This window comes from Idiotropiscis lumnitzeri, chromosome 5 (assembly GCF_059441095.1).
Source record: "Idiotropiscis lumnitzeri isolate Australia: NSW breed Sydney's pygmy pipehorse chromosome 5, RoL_Ilum_1.0, whole genome shotgun sequence".
In the NCBI taxonomy this organism is placed as follows: Eukaryota; Metazoa; Chordata; class Actinopteri; order Syngnathiformes; family Syngnathidae; genus Idiotropiscis; species Idiotropiscis lumnitzeri.
Window position 1 is genome coordinate 11334944 of NC_142395.1, and position 23629 is coordinate 11358572.

Genomic DNA, 23629 nt, shown 5'->3' on the forward strand with positions numbered 1-23629 from the left:
TCTGCTATATATTGTTTTAAGCCGTTGCAGACTCAGAGATGACATTTATCTCGGCCGCCTAGCTGAAGTGGTAGCCGAGAGACAGCTGACATTCGCCTATATCAATGACAAAATAATGGTGCTGCTTATGACCCTATCAGGGTCCTCTGAAATGGAGAACCGAAGTAGCAGTTTTGTTGCAATCCATCTAGTACAACTAAATGAACTGAATTCATCACTCAGGACACATAAAAAAAAAAAAAACAAGCAGAGGATGTAAAGCGAAAATGTGATAGTGGTATGAGAGAATGTGTAGCCTATCTGTTGCATGAGAGAGGTTGTGATGCCACTTGTCCCAGTCCCAACAAGCAGCAGAAAAGATTATTGTAAACAATAATGTGACATTTACTTTCGATGTTGGGAGTGTAAGGAATTCCTAGATGAGGCCACCTGGGAACAAATATTCAAAGTTTCAAATGAAATACTGATAAATTAAATATGTCTTTGAATATTTCATATAAAGAGTCTCCCGTGGGATCAGGAAGTCAGGCGACCCCCCCCTCGTGAGATAATGTGTTATAAATCAGTGTGAGGACCTCCTTCCCAGGAAGAGCTGCCTATTCTAAAACCCAAGTGTAGTTATGTGATTGCATTATTATTCAGTGTCATGAATTTAATCAGGACAGCTTACATGTGTGTGTTGTGTCCAAAAGAATATAACTATAGAAGTTATTTGTCGTTGATTCTATCTCAGTCATTTAATTAAAATACCACACACACTCTATAGACTCCCAATATCCTCTCATTCTGTAGTGAACACTACGGAATGTTCACTAATGGGAGGCCCTCCCCCTAGATCTAGAGCTTGGAAAATGCTTGTTGTTTCCAAGAGGAGCTGTTGCGCAACAGAGGGTGAACAGCTGTATTTAGCTACTGGCCGAAAAATAAGCGGGGGGAAAGTCAACCAAGCAGTGAAACAACACACAGAAGACACGATGTCGAATTCTGCGCGCTCTCGGGGGACCACACGAAAGTCTACAGATGAGTCTCGGGAAAACGACTGGAAGCTATCGGAGACCAAGCTCGGCTCGTCAGACCGATCGACCATGGAGGCAACCCAAATTCATCTCCAGCCTTATTTACTTCAACCACGCATGTTGGGGCGCATGTCGGTGTACAGCAGCAGAGTCCGACCGGTCCCCACTCACACCTCTATCCAAGGACGAGTGTATAACTTTTTGGAAAGGCCGTCCGGTTGGAAGTGCTTCGTTTATCATTTCACTGTGTGAGTGTTAACATCATTATCATCGAAAAAAAAAAAAAAAAAGATACAGAAACCGCATACGGTAATATGATAGATAGATAGATAGAGTAAAATTTACACTTTGAAGAAAGTAAAATATTCAGAGTAAATTGAAAGTACTGGTTTAACATAAATTGCTCGCGCACATGAAATTAGGGGGCGTGGCCTCACGTAGTCTGAGTGACGATTTTGATCCATTCTGAAGATTTTGTCAAGTGGCCGACAGAGGCGATTGTCGTCCAAAATGTTTACATTAGTGCTGTCAAGTGAATACTTTTTTTTAAAACTTATTAATCACAAAAAATTCCATGATTAATTGCGATTAATCACATTTTTCAGCTAATATTTGTTGTTAGGTTTGTATTTATTTGAATAACATCTTGGAATTAATGCAAAATCACCAAATATGAATTATATTTAATTAAAAAACTTTCTTTGATTATTGAATCTGATCTAAAAGGAGCATCAGGCATTTTTCTTGGAAACATTTATCAAAATGGCCCAAATTACTGTGGGTTATTTTTTAACCAACTGTTTTTAGTGATACGATTGTCCAAAATGTTTTATTGGGCGTGTTAAAAGGTCTTATATACAGATGTACATATAGAATTATGTATAATTAAAGTGAGTTGCTAACCTCCGAAAGCTCCTCTTTCTAACCTCCTCAGTGAATTATTTGCAGTCGAATATAAAATACACGAGTGTTTTAGATCATTCATTTTTCAGATATGCTGCAAAACAGATGTGTATGCATTAATTTAGTCAAGAACAAATGAAGAATTCAGACTTGTCAAAGCAGGCAGAGATTTTTTTTCTTCTCATATTATGTCCCCTCTTGCTATCATGCAGTTTGAAGCCTCATGTGTGGTGGATTTTATGTTTCACTATGCAAAATCAATATGACACTTTATTCAGGTACCTTGAAGTTTTTTTCCCCCTTATATCATTGGAATTTGTAAATGGCTGTGTATCCCCGGGTGTGTGCCAAGTGAGCTTAGGCTGACTTTCAGTTCCTGTGTGTATCACTATCACACATACTTTATTTGGGAGGCTTGACAGAAAATTGCATCCAGACTTGGTAGTTGTCATGACTGTTGTATATAATCCTCCAATTCACCCCAAAATGCATGCTGTGATACTGTGGTAAAACACAACTTGGCAGTGTGTGTTAGTGAACTACAAGCAGTGAGCTGGAGTGCTGGAGGGTAAGAAGTTAGACGTTGCTTGTTTGTGCAGGTTGAAGATCTCTAAGAACAGACGCTTTATTTTAGTGCAGTACACACTTATAACTAACATTTCTGTGTAACTGTAACTTCTCAAAGTAATGATATAAAATGTTTATTTGATTGGCATAAACTATATCACTCATATACAGAATGAATTCCAATATAATTTGGAGCTGAAGGCTGATAGTTCTTTTTTTTCCCTGTCGTTCTTTACTGCTGTATGGTGGCTTCAAGTTGTGCTATTTCTAATGATTGTCCAACAGTTGCAAATTTGGTAAAATGCTGGCCACTTTGACCCTGAAAAAATATCCCTTACATAACCGCTCACCTTTGTTGTGTGTGTATTTATGAAGGATATGAACGCGATCCAAATTTTAGAACGTAAGCAACAATTGAAACAACACAAAATGACCAAAACATAAAAGACTAACTGGTTAAGGAGGCTACCAAGACACTCATGGTCACATTAAAGTGACATTAGATACTGTAATGTACAACATATGACCACCATCACTACTATTTTTCATACAACTGGTCTAAAACATTCCAATCGCTGGTCAATGTTCAAAACTTATTACAGAACGCCTGATGAATTAATTTCATGTCAGCACAGACATCATCAACAGCCCGTTACTCCTCTATGACAAAAAAGAACAACAACAAAAAAATCGAACAATAATGTTCCATTATTATTTTATTGCAATAGAATGAGCCACTGTCCTTCCTCAAGAAAGTAGACGAATTGCATGACTGGCCTCTGCTGTTGCTCGGCCCTGGAAATGTTCATTTTTCATTCAGTGACTGTCGACACAGTCTGACTGGCCGTGGCTGCAATGTTAGGGGCCGTCTCCCAGAGGTTTTGGACAGCAACTGATGATGTGCTCAAGCATCATGCTCCCTGTACACAGAGAGCATGCATGGGTCTCAGCTATTTCCCAGCAGTGGTGGTTTGGTGCAGTCAATCATATAAAATACTCAAGGCTGTAATTAATACATTTCCCTGTGAGGCACATTGATCTTTGGAGTATATTTGCATGGTAATTGGAGGTTGCAAATGGTAAATCATTGATAATTCACTTTTGAATCGCAATGCTGCTCATAACCTGGAGTTATCATGTTGTGATCTATAAACCAGCTTTTTATTATGTTTTGAAGACATACAAGCTTTGATGGCGTTAAACTTCTTAATTTTGATAAAAACAAATCCAGGTGCCCTACACCCTTTCTCTGTAACTATGGTGATACCAAAGTCTAAGCGGTAGCTCAAAAGCTTGCTGGCCCCAGACTATGGAATCTTCTCTTGGTATACATCAGACACAAGCACATTCACCAGACATTTGTAAAAGCCGCCTTAAAACTAGGGCTGGCAATATGCCTCGAAATTCACATCATGATATATATATATATATATATATATATATATATATATATATGATGTAAAATTATGGGCCCTATTTTCATGCCAAGGGAAGTCGAGCGCAAAGAGTATTCCAACTGTGTGCATCGATGGAGTTTTCTTATTTTCTTAGACTGCTCAGATAGAATTGGGCGAAACAGGTTTGCGTCATTGTGGGGTGGAACTGTGTCTTTTCCCGGCCAATCCTCGCGGCATGTCTCACTTGCATCAAAATCTGCTGTGCTGCCTGTTTTCCTTCTCTCCCTGCTGCAACACACCTGATTCAAATTCAGGATCGTTATCCAGCTTCTGAACAGCTTGGAGCTTGCTGATTATTTGATCATTTGGATCACATGTGTTGTGGCGGAAAAAGTAGTAAAAGAGAAATGTGTGAACATGTCAAAATGACCAAAACTATCCAGTGCACAGAATAGGAAAAATGAAGTGGGAAAAGGGGAGAAAAAGAGTCAAGTTGTTGCTTCTTCCACATGATTTGGTTGACAGCAACAGAACAGTCATGAAATGAAGAACATTTTCTATTTTTTAAAATTGTTTGACGTTATCTTATTGAAAGATGTAATGTTGAAAATTGAACACGTCTTGGAAGCATTTCAAAATTGACTATGGAGCGCGGCACCAATTAAAACCTCACCAAGGGCATCACATTGCCCGGAGTCAGCCCTGGATGCATGCTTAGTATGAGTGTGCATTTTACTTCATGAAACCATGACTTTCGATGATATGATTTCCAATGACTTCTCTGCCATGTTTGCTTCCTATGGTGTGAAAGCAATCATTTTGATGAAATAGTATAACATTATACAGTATCGTGGCTGAATCTTACATGTATTTAAAATTATGAACCACACCCACGTGAAGTGTTTTTGAAAATGCATTATCTTCAAGAATGGGTAGTAAGCGCATCCAGCTGTCCTATCATAGCCACATAATTTACTTTTTCCAATTCAATGTTGTCTCATGAAAATGTATATATTTCATTTGAAATATTTTGAGAGAATAATAGTGTGTCCTTATCGCCACCAAAATATAACATCCGTTCAATTAGGAGCAATATTCAGGCGCAATTTAGTGTTGATTGACACTTTGTGTATTGGTGTGTTAATACATGTTTGGCATTAATTTTTAAACTGGGGTTGTCCTTGAATTTAGCTCTACAGGAGTAAGGTACGTGTGGCAAAATGTTTGAAATAATTCTGCAATGATTCTATCCACAAAATATTTTACAATGTGCATTTAGTAACTGACCAATTCAGCATGTTTGCAATATGCAATTCATCATCATTATCGAAAATGACAGCAAAATGACACAATGATGTATGTGTAAAATGAGAAAAAAAACAGTAATCTAGCAAATAACCTTTATCAAGACCCTAACAACTGTTGTACTGTTTTTCCTCTTTGTACGTCTCTTCTTTTTCAGCTTCCTCGTCGTAATTGCCAGCCTGATTCTCAGCATTCTGTCAACCATCCACATATACGAGGAAGTTGCTTTCTCAGTTCTCTTCTGGGTGGTAAGTGTTTATTTTCATTCTCAAATAGAGACTGTCCTCGTGAAACAAATGGCAGTTACTAAACACCTCAAAGGAAAGGGAGGAAGTTTTTCCATGTAATTCATGTAATTAATGTGACGTTTCAAAACCACAAGTCAAACTACGACTATATAGATTTTCTTTGGTGTGAGCTACACAATGTTAGGACAGACTTATCCCGATCCATGTTTCATGAGACAGTTGTGGAAGGTAATGCATATTGATTGAACTTAAAAATCTTAGTGGGAGAGCTTCTTTCAATCCCACATACAATACCGGACTTCTGTTTCCATTGCCCATAGTCTGTAGACATTTCTCTCTCCGTCGTCTCCTGATGTGACTGATTTTATGTACTTGCATGGTAGATTGAATGAAATGTGGTAAAAGGTAATTCCCTGTCAGTTTTGGTCTCATTCTTAAGACATCAATGGTGGAAACAATTCATATTAGCTAAAGGAACACTTTCAGAATTTCATTTAAAAAATTGACAGATGAATTGTCACAAATATTCCAACGACTTAAAGTGGACTTATTAACTCGTTGATATATGTTTACAACCGTACCTGTAATCACGATTTGTGTGTCATGACCCCAAAAAAAGATGGCAGAAAAAAAGTTTCCTCCAGAGGGTGTTCAGGTTCCCCCTTAGAAAGAGTAGTTGGATCATTTGGAAGGGGCTCAGAGATGAGCCGCTCCTCCTCCACATTGAGAGGAGCCAGACGGGGTGGCTTGGGCTTCTGATCAGGATGCCTCCTGCTGGACGCCTCCCTGCTGAGGTCTTCGGGCTCTTCCCCCAATGAGAAGGGATGACCCAGACATGTTGGAGAAAGTATAGTCTCTCAGCTGCCTTGGGCTTTCCTCGGAAGTGCTGGATGAAGTGGCTTAGGATAGGAAAGCCCGGGACCCAACCTCTGATAAACAAAGTAAATGGATTGATGAATGGTTAGATGGTCTTGTTGCTGAATGTCAGTCCACCTTGCGTTTGATATTTGTCATCTTCTTGAAATTCTGTGTTCAGAGACGGTCCTTCTTTCAGAAATTGTATCACAAAAGGTTCATATTTTGATGACTCCTTCCAAGTTCACCCATGCCTGATCATAACAACACTTAACTATTCCCATACAATGAGTAATAAAGCTTGATTTTATATAACCATTCCACCAATGCCAAAAAGATGTATGCAATGATCATCAGAAGAAAACCGTATGACCTTTGAATGCAAATTACTTTGGTAGAATGGCAGCGTGGGTGGATGAATGAGAGTTGGGAATATCATCATAAAAAGTGGTTACATTTGAAGCATGAAGTGAGAAAATATAACAAGCATAACAAGAAATGAACTGTCTAGAAACTTGAAGATGACACGCTCAGGGATGCAAAAGTTTGTATTTTGAGTCAAGTAAAGCGAAGTTCCAGCATACATTAGTTTGTGTTTTATTATTATTTTTATTGTTTTTCAAAAACATCAGTATAAGTAACTTTGCCACTACAATAAATATGTTTTATTTTGCAATCTAGCCGTACATATGACAGCTTCTCAAAAATGGTTGCCAGGAGTGGGTCTCCATTTTCCTTTTTAATTTAAACATGTGTGGGATGTGTAACGTTCTGGTCCTAGTGGAAAACTCTTGCTGCAGAAATCAACGGTGCCTGAAATGTACAGTATTTCGGATGACCCAAAAGTAGTAAACTAACATTTTTTTTTCAGCTTGATTTGATAACTTCACATCTTTTAAATAAAAAAAAAATCTGATTCAAATCGATTTTTAATTATTATATTAAATTGTTATTTTTTTTTGGGGGGGGGGGGGTTGTGGCCTTTATCTTTTTGGGCAAATATTTGAATTTTGCCATCAACACATTCCAAAAAAAGCTGGCATCGTGTCAATTGAAGACTGGGAAACCTTAGGAATGGTCAAGCAATACCTTTTTGGAACACAGTCCACAGCCAAACAGGTTAATTGGAAACAGTTGAGTGCCATGATTGGGAATAGGGTGGAACATTGAGTTTTGTTAAAAGGTAAGGTAACACTGCACTAATCATACCCCTGGCCCATCTTTCTTGGAATATGTGTCAGGGTTGAGGAAGGTGAGGACCCAAACGCAAGGAAGAAAGGCAGGGGTAACTTAAAGGGCATTTAATTAACAGAAAACTAAGGCAAACAGGGAACTTGGAAAAACTAGACAACGACAGGAAACTAATGATCGGGACAGGCGACAGGAACAGGCGACAGGAACAGGCAACAGGGACAAGCGACAGGGACAAGCGACAGTGAAAATGACAATGAACCAACAAGAACTGAAAGCAACCAGGGAACTAAATACACAAATTGACGAGACAACGAGGAGCACCTGGACAAGACATGGAGGGTTGGAAGGACCGGATTGGTTAACACTAGGGCTTGGGTAAACGAGCACAGGTGGACACAATAGACAAGACGAGACAAGACACATGAACAAGGCCAAAACATGAAACCAAATATTAAACCAAAAATAACAAATACAAATCATGACAATATGTGGCAGAAATATTTGCAGAAAAATAAAGAAATCGCTTTCTGAATCTTAACATTGAATATATGTATTTGTAGAGTTTTCGATTGAATAAAGGTTGAAACAATTATTGGAAATGTGGATTGTATTTCAGGATTGCTGTACATGAATGGAAAGTAACTCTTGAAATTGAAATGCAAAGTGAGGGGAGAACAAAATGATGTGTTTGTGTGGACAATATAAACAATATTCATTCATTCACCCGTACCGAGGGATCCAATATAGAGATGCCTAAAAAAGGATGAAAGGACAATCATGTTCTCTATATTGCTGTTCAATCGGTTGTGTTCTTTTTAATATCATTTTCTTCCTTCCTTTCCAGGAGCATTTCCTTGTGGTCTTCTTAGCCTTGGAATATACTGTCAGGCTTTGGTCAGCAGGTTATCGCAGTATATATGTTGGCGTCTTTGGACGACTACGATTTGCAAGGAAGCCAATAATTATTATAGGTATGAATTTTATACGCTCACACACACACACCACCACGTTTGAACACTCCAAATTGTCCGTATATGTGATTGCGAGGGCGAGTGGTTGTTTGTCTATGTGTGCCCTGCGATTGGCTGGCAACCAGTCCAGGGTGTACCCCGCCTACTACCCGTAGACAGCTGGGATAGGCTCAAGCACGCCGGCGATCCTCGTGAAGATTAGTGGCTCAGATAATCTGTGGATGTTGTCTTTTATTTCCTGTTTGATTTATGATTTTAAAACCTTGTTTTCAAGCCTTTCATTCTCAATTGTCTGCACAGATCTTATTGTCGTGGTTTCCTCAATAATTGTGCTAGCAGTTGGCTCCAAAGGACAAGTGTTTGCTACCTCTGCTGTGAGGTAAGTCTGCAAATTCTAATTGCTGGAGAGAAAAAAATAGCTGTGTTGAAAGTTTTGCCAATTAATGGAATTTGGTTTGATTAAAATGGTCCGAGAGGAATGCACAGCAGCCACTTGTTTGTGTGGTAAATTATACAAAGGATTGTGATATTCTCAATGCAGTGCTGCATTTTCTTGGTACAATATTAAAAGTAACAATGTTAGTTATTGTTACAAGTTGTCTTTATTTTTTTCAATTGTGTGACATTCAAGTCACAATACCGACTCAATTAAAAAATGACAACCTGCTGTATTCACGTTTCCAGCATTGGAATCAATATGTATATAGTTTCAATAATAAACAGTTTTTATAGATTTTTTTTAATTATTCTGTTCCACAAAAAAAACGAAAAAATCTGCTATGTAGCAGGGCCGCTGTGGGAGAACCGTTTTCGTGGGGGGGTACTGTTCTGCATGTAACTTGTGCGTCAACCAGCCTTGTATAAAGTCCCTGAAAGCGATACTTGAGTGAAAGTATAAATGTATTGTTCTAATGCCTGAGGGGAAGTCTTAAAAGTAACAGACATGCTGTATCAAAAGTAAGCATTCAAAGTAAACTGTTGTCACCTTTTAAACATGCCATCACATTCTCATTCTAGGGGGATCCGTTTCCTGCAAATCCTCCGGATGCTCCATGTAGATCGCCAGGGAGGAACATGGCGTCTCTTAGGCTCTGTTGTCTATGCCCATCGCCAGGTACATCATCCCCTTTTTCAAAGTCAAAACTCTCAGGGGCTTCTGATTTTCAGTAATACCTTCGGTGTTCATCGTTTGACACCAATATTTCCACACTATGAACTTGCAAAGTCACAAAGTGCAAAAACACTTCACGGCTGAAAATATTGAAAGAAGGACTAAAAAAATCAATTGTGGAGAATGTTTAGGTCTTCAGATTCATGAAGAATTTCAGCTTACTTCTTCTCAGCTGAGAGAGGTGACTTTGATTACCTGCTCTTACCACACGACTTTCACTTTTCAAGGTCCATTTCTTCCTGCTGAGTGAAGAGCCTGCTCAGTTGTTAGCTCCAGCTAATGATCAAATTGCTCCAGAGTAAGGATAGTCATTTTCAAAGAGACACAGAGGTCATATCGAAATATTAGGCGCTGCCCACAAAGTGTGTTGCTGTTGGGCTCCAGTAAAAGCTATTTCAGATATTAATAAAGTGAAAAAAAACGGTTACGTTATCTTTCTGACAGTGTCGAAAAAAGTATTATTTCCTATTTAAAGACAAACTTTTGTATCCAGGGCTTACAATGTGTTTCAGTAAATTGTGAAAGTGCAGCAAATGTTGTGACCATCCAGTGTAAGCGATAAAGCGCTGCTTGCTTTCGATATGAGCCATGCTGCACATTGTGCCATTAATTCCACTCTGTAAGGATACTTGTAGCATCAGGTAAACGTAAGGTCGTGCATGGTCACACTGACCTACATTATTGCAGAGCCGACATGCAAATGATTGTGTTATAAACGAGCGAATGGGAAAATGTCATACTAAATGCATCTTGAAAGCACACGTTTTGTGCCATTCCCGCAATATCACACTGTAGTGGGAGAGTTATTATTTTGTTTAGTATCACACAGCTGCAGTTCTGCAGCACTGGAAGTCACATTGCATTTTATTATGTGGACATGCTGCATTGTATCCTCCATATGAGTTTCTTCAAGGGGTTTTGTTTTTCCAGCAATGGTTAGCCGAACACCCTTCTGTGCTAACATCTGGGGGGGTTGAACTTTAAATTCAGTTCAGTTACATTTATTCTAATCACTATCCTGTCTTAATTGTATAACTTTGTTTAAATACACACTAAATAGCATTCTAATGCATCTGGTTTGTAAGCACACTTTGCACCGCTGCTTCTCACGAGCTCAGGAGCAGATGGGGAGCACTGCCTCTTAAATGTGATTGCCAGTTCTACTAAACTTCTGTTAATGACGCCAGGAAGAAATGCATGGATGCAATAAAAGATATCTGAAGATGAAAGCAGAGGGTATGATCATAAAGGGTGGCTGGATTGACTGTAATATTTCTATTCCAGCAAATATTGTGGAGGCTTCCTACTTTTCACTCCATTTTTCCACAGGTTAATTTTAGAGGAGACAAACAACAAAGCCTTTGCCAGGAGGAAAAAAAAAAGAAAAACAACTTGTGCAATGTCCTGCCCCTGTGCCTTTGTGGCAGGCTGTAAAAAACACGTGGTAAACATTTCTGGGCCAGCATGCTGACACGAATTCAACATCTCTTGATTGGGTTCCAAATCAGTAAGATGAGTACTCTCAGTGTTTGCGCACCTCTTAAATAACAGAGGAGGTGAAATCAACTATAACATGCACTTGAAACAATTCTTTTTTTTTTTTTTTTAAATGCCAAAAGTGCAATTACTGCAAACAGGAGGGCCTAATCCCTCTTGGACCTGTTCAGGCAATTATACAAATCTCTGCAAAATATTAACTTCCATGTACATATTCGATTATTAAGAGATCCACTCTGTTCGTGACTTGTTTCTGTTTTAACTTTGACTGCTTCCATTTTGATTTAGTACATTGAAAATGCCTCCAAATGTTAATAAGTCCAAACAAATAAGTCAATAATTAAGCTATTATTTGTTGTTTTTCCCGATACTCGAATTTCACAAAGACTGGATCTTGTCCACTAAATGTCATCATCGTGCTGTATTGTTGCGTTGCAGTTAAATTGTATTGTTAGAGAAAAAAAAAAAGTTGCCTCAGCGACTTCACTGGATGCCATGTTCTTTTCTTTGACAATGAATAAGTCAATGCCCTACACTTGCTTTCAATTGTTTAATACTTAATAGCACTCCAATATGTATTATGTGTTGCATAATGCACTCCACATCACTCCTACATGATTTTGAGGAGAAGATTTTGCAGTGTCCGGGCAAATAAAGTGTTTCATAGCCAGACTTGTGACTTGTCTTTAAATGAAGTGATTTTTTTTTTCCTTTTTTACATTTAGAATAAATAAAATAAAATCTACAGTTACACATATATTATACATATATTAGTGCCGATTTGTTGATTCTCCAAAAGTAATCCTTGCCTTTTTTTGTGTGCGTGAATGTGGATTTCAGGAGCTGATCTCGACACTATATATTGGCTTTCTGTGCTTGATCTTCGCGTCATACTTTATCTACTTGGCAGAAAAAGAGACCTCAGAGATGGTTAATTCATACGCTGAAGCCCTGTGGTGGGGAGTGGTAAGAATATGTTCGAGGTTGTCACTTACTGTTCATTAATTAACACCGATAAGCGATTACTTTTTTACTCAACTATATCTTTAATGAACTTTTCAAAGTTAGAATTCAAAACGCGATTACATTTTTTAAACATTTCCGTAATTAATTGTGATTCATCATATTTGTCACCTACTATTTTTTTGTGATGCTTGTAACAAATTTTGATTTGAATAGTGTCTTGGAATGGATGTAAAATCAGCTAATATGAAATATATTTTAATTCAAAGACTATTCTAATAGATTTCTTTGTTCCTTGAATATGACCGAATTGGAGTCATTTTGACAGGATTTTTTCGTAAAAAAAAAAAAAATTCACAAAACTTTTACAGTACATTTCTGCCCATAAGCACTACACTCCAGCAGTGTTGGTTTGCAAGGCCCAGTGGTAACTTGAGCATGGTGTTCTGAGTTGTGCTAAAATTCTACAGCTAAAATATATATAAGTATGCAAATTATTTTTGAAGTAAAACTGAGTTAAAATATTTTTAGATTAATCTCCCGAGTTTTGCAGAACGTCGTTACCAAACTCAGACTTGAACATTTTCTTATAGACGTATAGTTTTATAATCTGTTTATTATGTTTGTAATTTTCAAGTCTTGCAAACAATAGTCTTGCTTGTGTACATTTTTTTGCAATGCCACTTGTAAACGTGCCCAAGTAAGGCTTTTGTGGCAAACATCCGGTAAATCTATTGAGGCCCAAACGAAATAGCAGTGTCGATAGTGTACAAGTGTTTTTTTTTTTTTTTGTTTTTTTTTTACTCAATTGATTGGATCACCGTTGTGTTGTTAGTCATGTGATTGATGTAACTGCGTCCAATCTCATGTGTTTGTTCAAGGTAACAGTGACGACAGTTGGCTATGGAGATCTCATACCTCAGACGTGGCTTGGGAAGATCATTGCATCTTGTTTCTCCATCTTTGCCATATCCTTCTTTGCACTCCCTGCAGTAAGTAAACGCATTTTTTCCCCTATTTTTGGAAAAAATGTTTATAGTCAAGACAATTGTAAATTAGCTTTGCCTACTGTGGCGATGAGCTAATTATTTATTAGGCAATCATTTTTGGCTATGGCTGAATCATTTTTTGCCCACTCGTGTGTTGTTGGACTTTTAACGAGCCATGATTTTCTTTGCAGGGAATATTAGGCTCAGGCTTCGCACTGGAGGTGCAGCAGAAGAAAAGACGGAAACATTTTAACAGGCAAATCCCAGCTGCTGCTCGTGTCATCCAGGTATTCGACTGTGTCTTAACCAGAATCATTTGTTGTTATGTGTTATGAAACGTGACCTTGCACAACTGGTACTGTCCATTAAATAGACTGCAGCCATCGTATTTCTCATGTCTGTTCTGTCCCCAGACAGCATGGAGATGTTTTGCTGTGGAAAACCACGATTCGGTCACATATAAGATGTTTTTGAGAAAGAGATCCAGCACTCTTAACTCTTCACTGGCGACCCCAATGGCGAACAAATCGGTGGGTACTTCTATTTTACAGATTTTCCTTTCCGTGGGTTCACGTTTGTGCAGACTAAAGATTGTGATCGCCGTTCAAAGCCTTCCATGGCTAATCGATCACCCTAAAGTGTCAATTGTTTCTAACCAATATGTGCTATAACCATCTACAGCAATTGAAAACAATTAACAATGTTTCAACGCAGAAAGACAACAATTCACACGCACATGGACAAATTCAAATTTAAAGATCTCAATTAACCAAACATGGAGGTTTTTGGAACGTGAGAAGATATCCAAGTACCTGAATAAAAACTCATGCAACAGGGTGACACGTAAATTTCACACGGGTAGGCAGATGTGCTAACCACTATACTACCTTGCAGCCAAAATTAACACTATTTTTCACCATTTTTTCTTGAACAATTGGGGGGAAAGTGTCATTAGCCAAAAAAACCTGTCATATTTTATCTGTGATTTAAACATTTTAAACAATCTTTTGAATTACAGATTCCAGTGGCAAGTCCGCTACGTTTGATTTTGTCACTCGGTGTTATGCATGCACATGTTTGTAATTTGTTTAGAACATTTTGTTAGGCTGACATGTTTTTGTTTTATTGACAGGAGACAAAAATGAACCATGACACCACCATAAATGTTCTCACGGTTCCTAGCATGGTGTCTGTCTCTGATTACGACAGTGAGAGGAATGACTTTTTGACTTCTGATGTGTGCAGCAACACTCTGGACACAGGTATGACCGTATGCTCCCAGAATGTTTCCAGTCTACTGTAAACATTGAGTGTATTTAATTGGTAATCATTTGAAAATTGAACATTTAAATTAAATTCTTGTTTGGGTTTGAGATGTTACAATAATGAGGGGATGGGACACATTCTCAACATTACACATTGATGAGCACTTTGTAGCATTAAAACATAAGGTTGCAAAAGTCAACCTACAAAACTCTTTTCAGAATATACTGAAAGGAAGCCGCATTGATGAAGAAGAGGTGACAAGAAGCAAAGCCAGTTATGTGTGCATTCTTTAAGTGACAGCAGAGAGCACGCAACAATCATATCCGCTTACTTTTCTGAGAAAGAGAAATAATGAGTTTTTCACATCTTGAACTGGTAATATGCTACTCGTGTTCTTATATATTTTTTTTGTTTGTTTGTTTTTATATGAGAGTGGTTTATGAATAGATGGGGAAAAAAGTTTGTATCAGTATCTATGCACTAACAGAGTATTAAATAAATCATAAAACCTAATTTTGATTGACTTTAAAAGTGCACTCACAACCCTGTAGCTTAGTGAAACCTCAATACCAATTCATCCAACAATCCATCCGTTTGCTTTCCGGTTATCCTCACTTGGGTCACTGGTGAGCTGTGGCCTGTCCCAGCTGACTTTGGGCGGGGTAAAATGTCAGCACATTTAGAGTGTCAATGAACCTCGCAAATATGTTTTTGCAATATATAACAGGCCCCCCTCCCCCCGATAGTCAATATTTTTTTATTGAATGTATGAAATCATTTCTTCATGCTGAATGATTTTAATTATATTGTTCTGTGTCATTATTTTTATCTTAACATTTCCGTTCATTTGTCCAAGCTGTGCATAAGAAATATTACAATCAATGCCTCAAGGCATTCAATTGTTGTTTTCAAGAAGAAAAGACATACAATATTAGAAGGGGATAATACATTCTGAATAGACTGATCTTTTGAGTACAATCCATACAAGACAAAAGCTGTAAAGCTTTATTGCTGAACAAGTCCAAGCTTACAGTGAGTGCACAATACAGCACAGCGGCTCATTGTGTATTGGTCATCGTGCTGGAGAAGCAGAAATCGCAATGCACTGGCAATGTATAATGAGCAGCACAATTCACTTGCGCGCAACACAGTGGGTGAGTGGTTTGCACATCCACTTCACAGGTCTGAGGTCGGGAATTCAAATCCAGTTTCTGGGCTCTGTGTGTGGAGTTTGCATGCTCGCTCCATGCTCGAGTTGTTTTCTGCAGGTACTCTGGCTTCCTCCGATCCCCCCCCCCCTAAAAAAAAAAACATGCATGATGGGTTCAATAAAGACTAAATCACCAACAGGTGTGAATGCGGGAGTGATCTCTCTCTCTCTCTCTCTCTCTCTCTCTCTCTCTCTCTCTCTCTCTCTATATATATATATATATATATATATATATATATATATATATATATATATATATATGCACCCTACGACTGGTTGGCAACACTCCAGGGTTTACCCCACCGCTCATCCAAAGTCACTTGCATACGACCCATGTGAGCATAAGCGGACACTAAATTTGCTATGGCACTTGGTGAGAAAATGTAATGTGCACAAATGAAAAATATATAGTACACATTCTATCTTGAAGAGAGCAATATGTTCATGACATGAATAAAATTATTTGTACATGATGCAAGGTATCATTACACGGTGTGAAATGTTAGGTTTACAATCATTTAAAATACCGACAGAGAAAAGTTCCCTCTTTCAAGGTTGGATGTGACAACTGATATAATGATCAAAAAGTGAATCATGACTAAAATGCCGGAAAACAAAGCACATTTTTGCGGTGAGGGCATATTTCATTACGTTGTGGCTTTTTGCTGCTTCCTGAGCTCCTGACATTTTTAATGATTAATTTCTTATCATCTATCTTTGTCTCCTTTATCCTCATATTTGTCTCCAAGGTTTAGTGCCATGTCTTGTGGCGGAAGGAGTTGCTAAGATAGTGCTTGTGTCCACATTTTGCACTCTTCACTTCTCGTCACGTTCATCTTTTTTATTTTGCGATCACAATTACCACATTTAAGGCAAAACTGTTGCTACTTTTAAACACATCCATGTCACATTCACATATTTGTCACCATAAATTGTACAATTAACAATTGAATAATTTTGAATCTGTGTTTTTATTTTTATGAAGATTTGAAACCTAAATAGGAAACAATACACAGGACTGCTGAAGGATTTGGTCTTTTCCTTTCTACGCTTTCAAGTGCGATTTCATTTGACACTTATACACACAGTGTGTCACACCATTCTCGGTCCAGTCACGCCTTTTTCAGATTTTTTTTTCACACACATCCCACACACTTGAACAAACAGATCCATGGCACTCACTCCCTGAGCATTTGTTGCTTTTCTTAAGGCCACATTGGTAGTGCTCAAGAAACAAACAGCCATCTCTCCATCAACCAGTATCACAGTATCCATTATTTTGTGAATTTACTTCCAAGTAGGTATCAAACCTGTCGCCATTGGACAAACTCATCCGACAGGTGGACTTGCTGACTGGCATTCAAGTTTCAAGTTTTTTGGGGGTTTTTTTAAATCAGTGAAAGTATAGAAATAGAGGCTTCGTTTTTCGGTTAAAAATTGCGGCAGTATGAACTCAATGGTGTCTGCTTGAAAAGACATCCGCTGTCCAAATTACAGCCAAGAACACACAGCCCCAGATGAAAGGACCCTGCAAATGTCATACTCGCTTAAATTCAGACGAAACAGATTACACAATTACAGATGATAGCACTATTTTCAGCCTTACAACATGAAAAAAAAAATGTTACAGCTATTATTATAATCATCACCACAGAGTTCTTTTATGTGACAATCCTCATTTGCCAATTACATTAGAGTAATGTACTTCTCAAAAGGTCAATGTTGCTGTTCATCATCATCTTATTTAATCACAAACGGAACAAAAATAACATTTTCTAAGAGCTATCTAATAGCTGTCAGTATAAGCCATTAACATTTCAAAATGTTACATTTGAAAATGTTCACACTGTCACATCCTGTAGGCGGTATAATATGAATCCTCTGATGCTGTACCCCTACATGAGCTATCGATCATGAGATGTGTATGAAAGTACAGTTCACAACATGATGTGTACTGTGTATTTCTAGACAGAAGCCCTGGCCTGGATTTGAATTCTCCCTCTGGCCTGAAGAGGAACAGCAGTTTTGCAGATAACCTTGAGCAAGAGTCGGAGCGAGACAATGCACTAACTGCGACGACCTCTATATCGCAGTAAGTTTCGTCTTAGTCACGCCACGGAAATGTGTGTTTTAAAGGCCAGCATTAGCTCGCCTAGAAGGACTTAGGCTTTGGAATGGAGGGTCATGGTTTGAGATCCACTTCAGACAAATCATTTAAGATTGCAACTTGTTGTTAGACTGCATCCTGGCTACTGTCAAAGGGCAGTGGAGCAAGGCACAAACCCAAAGAGGAACACCTAATTACTATATATATATATATATATATATATATGTAATTTATTATTTTTTATTTTTTAATTGGACAGTTATTTTAAATTACTTCAGCAAATCAGTGCTATTGTTCGATCTTTCACCTTTGGTAGCTTGCTAAAGTGAAGCCCTGTCTTTCCCAGCGGCAATTAGAAACAGTAATCCATGAGTTTGTTACATCTCAGCTAGATTACTGTAATGCACTTCACTTTAGAGTAAGCCAGTGCTCAATCAAGCGCCTCCTGCAAAATGTTGCTGTCTTTTAACCATATTTGTACTCACTCAGTCAGGCCAGTGTCTGAAAGTTAGGTGGCGGGCCGACACGCTGCCAATAGTGGCCCAAGGCCTGCCGCTAATATTGAACCTTGTCATATATTGAAAATGATTTCATTCTGTGGGTGTACCTCATGGAATGGAAATGTATTTGGTGACGACCATTAACCTGTTTGATGTCGCCATCCTAACAGCATTGCTTTGAAATGACTGCCCATTAGGGAACGTGGGGCTTTTGTGAGGTGGCTGAAGCACTTGAACAATGAGAGCCTGAGTGTAATCAGAAGAAATAACTGTTAATTAACTGCGCTATAATGTAGCGATTACACTAATTGAAACAAATGAAGTCTACAGTTTTGACCCATGGGACTTTATTTCTAAATTGTGGGCTAACGATGCAGAGTTGCAATTGCTTCCAGCAGTGTTGTTGGGAACGATCACTGCAGTGCTGACTCCATCTTATGAAACTATCCATCTGTCAGTTTTATCTAAAAATATGCAGACAAGCAGCTCTCAAAGAGTGCCACATAACATTGAGCTAATTTCACCAATGTTTTATGATAAAATACAAATGTGGAATTGCCTTAGTTTATTATATTCATGCATATGTTTTCTAGATTACCTTTGCCTTAATTTTGCCGTAGTTCAATTGTTATCTGACATGAATATACAGAAACAAATATATGAGGCCAAGGAAGAGCTCCGACAGCAGTCACTTTTCAGATTCATCAGATGTGCTGTGGTAAAAATACATTTTGCTAAAGCTTGTGCATGGGAGATGGCGCCCAGTTTATAATGCACTTTACTGCCATCTACAGGAAGGGAGCAGAATCTTTTCATACCACTATTTGTTGGAACACTAACATGCTTTTTGAAATACATTGGACACTTTGACTGTGGGCAGTCAGGGTCAGGATTCAAACCACTGGACGACCCTTTCTACCAATTTAGCCACAGCCTGCCGCCCATATTATAATCTGTCGTTAACAATGTATGTAGGCCATTTTATAGAATAAGATTGCTTTAACATGTTCGTCTTGAAGATTTAGATCAACTCGTTGGATGATTTTCATCGGTGGGCTTAACCCTATTAAGATCCAAAGCAAAAAGACAAATTTATAGCCTTATTATTCAAGTACTAAACAGATAGATAGATAATTAAATATTTTTCAATTCAGTCTTCAACATCAGTATTTGAAATGACACAAGTATATGAAGCAAAGTCTTCATCACCTAATCCTGTTTCTCGTTTGGCAGTTGACTGCATTTCCAGATGAAGCCAAAAGAGAAGAGCTCCCCATTCTAAAATACACAATGCCCTTCCTTCCACTTATCCATTCATTTGTTTTTCCAGTGTAATGAGGCCTGCTGGAAAGCAACAGTTCATCATAATAACTGTCGCTAAATGTGCTACAATCTCTTTGGGACTTCTTTGTGAGGCTATCACAAAACAGCCAAATTACCGAACAGCTTGCTCTATGCTTACAGCAGCTGAATCTAAAGTATTTCACTTTACCTTGTGTTGTTGTTTGTTATTTTGCCGTGAATATTTTTTAACATATCTTGCTTTATTGTTTTGAAGAATACTTGTGTAAAAATGAGTCAAAAACACATTTTTTTTTTCTTCTGTTTAGGATTTTTGTGTGTTTCATGGATGAGCACCTTATATTTTAATTAAATTCATAGTCATATTTATATGTGACATATTTATTTCTATGCAAATTACCTTTAAATCACAATTTTTTTTTATTGGAAAAACAGGTGGCATAATTACTTAATGGGTGGTGAGTGTGATAGATCTGTTTGGCTTGTTGCTGCCCAAAACATTTTGTGAATTTTTATTAATTGTTATTAGCATATTTTTTAATGAATATGTGGCTGGTTGATTGTTTATTTTTCAACATTAAAACCTTATCACATGATTTTCTTTTGACATTTTTTTAACAGACTAACCGAATCCCACAGACGCGCTATCCGTGTGATCCAGAAAATGCGCTATTTTGTGGCAAAGAGCAAGTTCCAGGTCATTAAATAATTTTTGTGTTGTTACTTTGAGAGCAGTTTTGTATACATTTGACAATATAACATAACTTAAGATGCAATTTGCAGTGGGGTAGAATACACCAAAGATATTTAAATATTTTAATTGATTAATTTGAGGTATCAAAAATGCATTACATTCTCACTGTGATAGAGTGTGATTCTTTACCCAAAAACCTCAATCAAAAAAATTACATGTGACAGTATTTTAATAAAGTCAGCTAAACTATAGCACTGCATGTCTTCTTCTTTCCTAATAGCAAGCTCGTAAACCATATGAAGTCCGAGATGTGATTGAGCAATACACCCACGGTCATCTCAATCTAATGGTGCGGCTCAAGGAACTACAGAGAAGGTAAATATGTCACATTGGCAACCTTTGACGATCCCACCAACATCTCATCCAAATTTTGAATGTATCATTATTTTTCACGTCGCCAGACTGGACCAGTCATTAGGGAAGATGACTTCATTCCAGACAGGAGCTGGTAATTCGGCACTAAACTGTTCTATGAAATATATGAACTCTTACCTCGCTTTAACTGCTGTTGCTGTTTTTAGATCGAGCCAAAGACAAGGGAAACAACTCAATTGGGTCTCGACTCAGCAGGATGGAGGACAAGGTAGAGCATATTCACGTAACTTTGGGCATGATTTTTTGTTTTTTGACTTTTCTCAACGCAATTGATTTTTTTTAAACACACACACAAAGAGCGTTCTTGACGTAAAAGTTAAACTCAACTCAGAGCAATATGCTGTCGTTTCAGAATGTATGAATTGAAAGTCATCAAAAATGTTTAATGGTGACTAAGGTCACACTTGAGCTGGGAGCTTTCATGGTTGACTTTTGGGTAGGGCTGCCACAAACTATTATTTTGGTAGTCAACTAATCACCAACAGTGGTCGTGATTCGTCGACTAATCGGATCATATGTAAATTGTGACATCAGCAAGCAGCTGCTCTGATATAATCATAATTAGTTTGTTTAGATGTTCATAAATGATGGTGCATCTTAAATGGAAGGCAGTATTGTGGCCTTAAATGTTTTGGATGTAATTGTCGAGTGCATTGAAAATAAAATGAAACCAAAACTATACACTATGCAGAGTTGCACAAATACTTGGAAAATTTCTATAATTACTAAAAGAAATACTTTTTTTACTATTTTTTTTTAAATGTCGAAAATGTAGAAGTTCGTGAAATCAGAGTATGCTGGTGAATGAGGAAAATGCAGTGTGCTAATGAAAAGTAAAATAAACACGTCTATTGGTTTTTTATTTTGTTTTTATATACCCTTTATGCAAAACTTTTTATTTTTCTTCACTTATGTAGGTAATTTAATAGTAAATTGGTCTGCACAATCAATGGAACAGGGGAAAAAAATCTTTAAATATTAGGAGGAAAATTTGTTCGTACTATAAAGGTAATATATTACAACAAACTAAATTATGTGTGATGCTAATGAGGGCTTGTGGCAAATATGTTTTGTTACTCTGAGTTCTGGAATTTACCGGTTCATGAACGCATCACTGCGTTCGCGAGAGCGCGTGCGATCTTTCTGCTTCGATGTCAAACACGGCATACACGCACTGTTTTGGTGGTTAATAAACGTGGTTCGCTGACTAATGCCTCATCAATCCATATCAGACGCTACAAAATGTCAGCGTAGCAAAAAAAAAAAAAAACATTGTGTCCATGTACATCAATATACAGTGTGGCCAATTTCGAGTCTTTAAAACAAGCAAACGAGAAGAACAAACTCCACAAAGTTCTCACCACATCTTTCCTGGTAGCATATTGTTCTGGGTATTTTGGACCATCTAGATTTGGGTATAAAACTGTTCTATTCCCTTACCGTGATTGCATTCATGTTTTCCAGATCACACACATGGATCTGATGCTGACCCGCATTGCAAACGCTCTCAGCATTCGCCCGGACCAGATGGACGCCAGTGATGGCGAACGTGACGCAAGACCGACGCCACAGCCTGGCCACACCAGCAGTATCAATCCCAGCCAAGATGATCTCCCAAGCTATGAGCAGCTGTCCACAAAGTTGGAAAACACTGACTGATCTGTCTACCTGTCAATGTATCTACTGTATGTTCGGTAACTTATATAATCAATTATTACTTTGTACTCAGCTGTCTCTTTATATCGGGATATATGTTATTATATTAGCAGCATTATGTTAAGCATTTACATAACAGGATGTCAAGTAACATCAGCAGGTTCATATTTACTGCAGGTGTTAAGCATTTATTAAACAAAAAACATTTATCAAATAAAACTCGAATCACCGTGCACACTAATGACTAATGATTGTGTTTGCTGGTTTTATATTATTCTCATACATTATATTCATATATTACTTTAAATGTGTTGAATTCCATAGTCTGTTCATGATTTGTTCTCCACATTTGCACCACTCACACACACAGCCTGGAAATAAAGGTGACAGCACTTCACGTTGTGCTACACTAATAAAGCAAATCTGTCACATACACAATAAAACCAAACCCACAACAAATTTCACACAAGACTTGCATAACGGGGTCTTGATCGTGGCTCACGAGGGCCCATATAAATCAGCCACGGAGAGGTTAATACTTTTGATATGTTGAAGTGCTCATGGCTACCCATGTCCACATGACTTTTGGTGCCAATTGATCACCGTTATAAGCAATGAAAGTACAATGATTTACAATGGAGAGTTTGTAATATGTCCCATTACTGACTCTGCAGTAGAATGAGGATAGCAGAAGGGGGCGTGGCCATATTCCTCATTAAAAGTAGGTGTTTTTCAAGTCGTCACTTACTTTCTAATTTCTCAAATGACTAGATAAAAAACAAAATAATATCTAATTTTAGTTTCCTGATCCAAAAATATACAAACTGAGCTTGTTAGTAAAAAATGGGCCATCTTTGCTAGTGTCCTCCTTTCACATTTTACAGACAAATTATACTATTTATAGTTGCGGCAGAGAGTTGGGTGGGGCCCACAATATTTTCTTCTTCCTGGGGGCAGGGGGGGCGTAACAGAAAATATTTGAAAAAATCACTGCTATAGAAGAACAGAGGAAGGCAATGCGTAGGAGTGATCCTACGAGAAAGACGGATACAAATATTTCAAGTGATGTTTAAATCAAAGGACTCACATTGGTGTGGCACTGGCAGTCATTCTTAATCCCATCACACTGTCACCATTGAGGATATGTGAAAGAGCACGTTACAAAGTAAGATCAACAGGGATAAAATGCAGATAATTACATCTGTAATGCTTAGAACATTTGGCTGACGGTACAGTTCAGACACAGGAGGAGGCACATCCACTGGCACATGCAGACATTTCAGCACGGTTAAAAGCCTGAGGGCTCTCACTTGCTGCAGACGAAAAAAGGTGAAAATATTGAAATACAGATTGAAATAAAATAAGATAAAAATAAACATACTG

General features: G+C 37.9%; 1 protein-coding gene across 1 annotated transcript; it reads left to right on the forward strand.

Moving 5' to 3' along the window:
- Nucleotides 1–874: 874 nt before the first annotated feature.
- On the forward strand, nucleotides 875–22474 carry kcnq1.1 (potassium voltage-gated channel, KQT-like subfamily, member 1.1). The gene is made up of 16 exons (XM_088296316.1): nucleotides 875–1264; nucleotides 5346–5436; nucleotides 8330–8456; nucleotides 8757–8835; nucleotides 9474–9570; nucleotides 11965–12090; nucleotides 12969–13079; nucleotides 13268–13363; nucleotides 13490–13606; nucleotides 14209–14338; nucleotides 17521–17644; nucleotides 20083–20158; nucleotides 20436–20530; nucleotides 20617–20663; nucleotides 20737–20798; nucleotides 22055–22474. The coding sequence occupies exons 1-16, from the start codon at nucleotides 975–977 to the stop codon at nucleotides 22247–22249; spliced, it is 1863 nt and encodes a 620-aa protein (XP_088152442.1). The 5' UTR covers nucleotides 875–974; the 3' UTR covers nucleotides 22250–22474.
- The last annotated feature ends 1155 nt before the right edge of the window (nucleotides 22475–23629 follow it).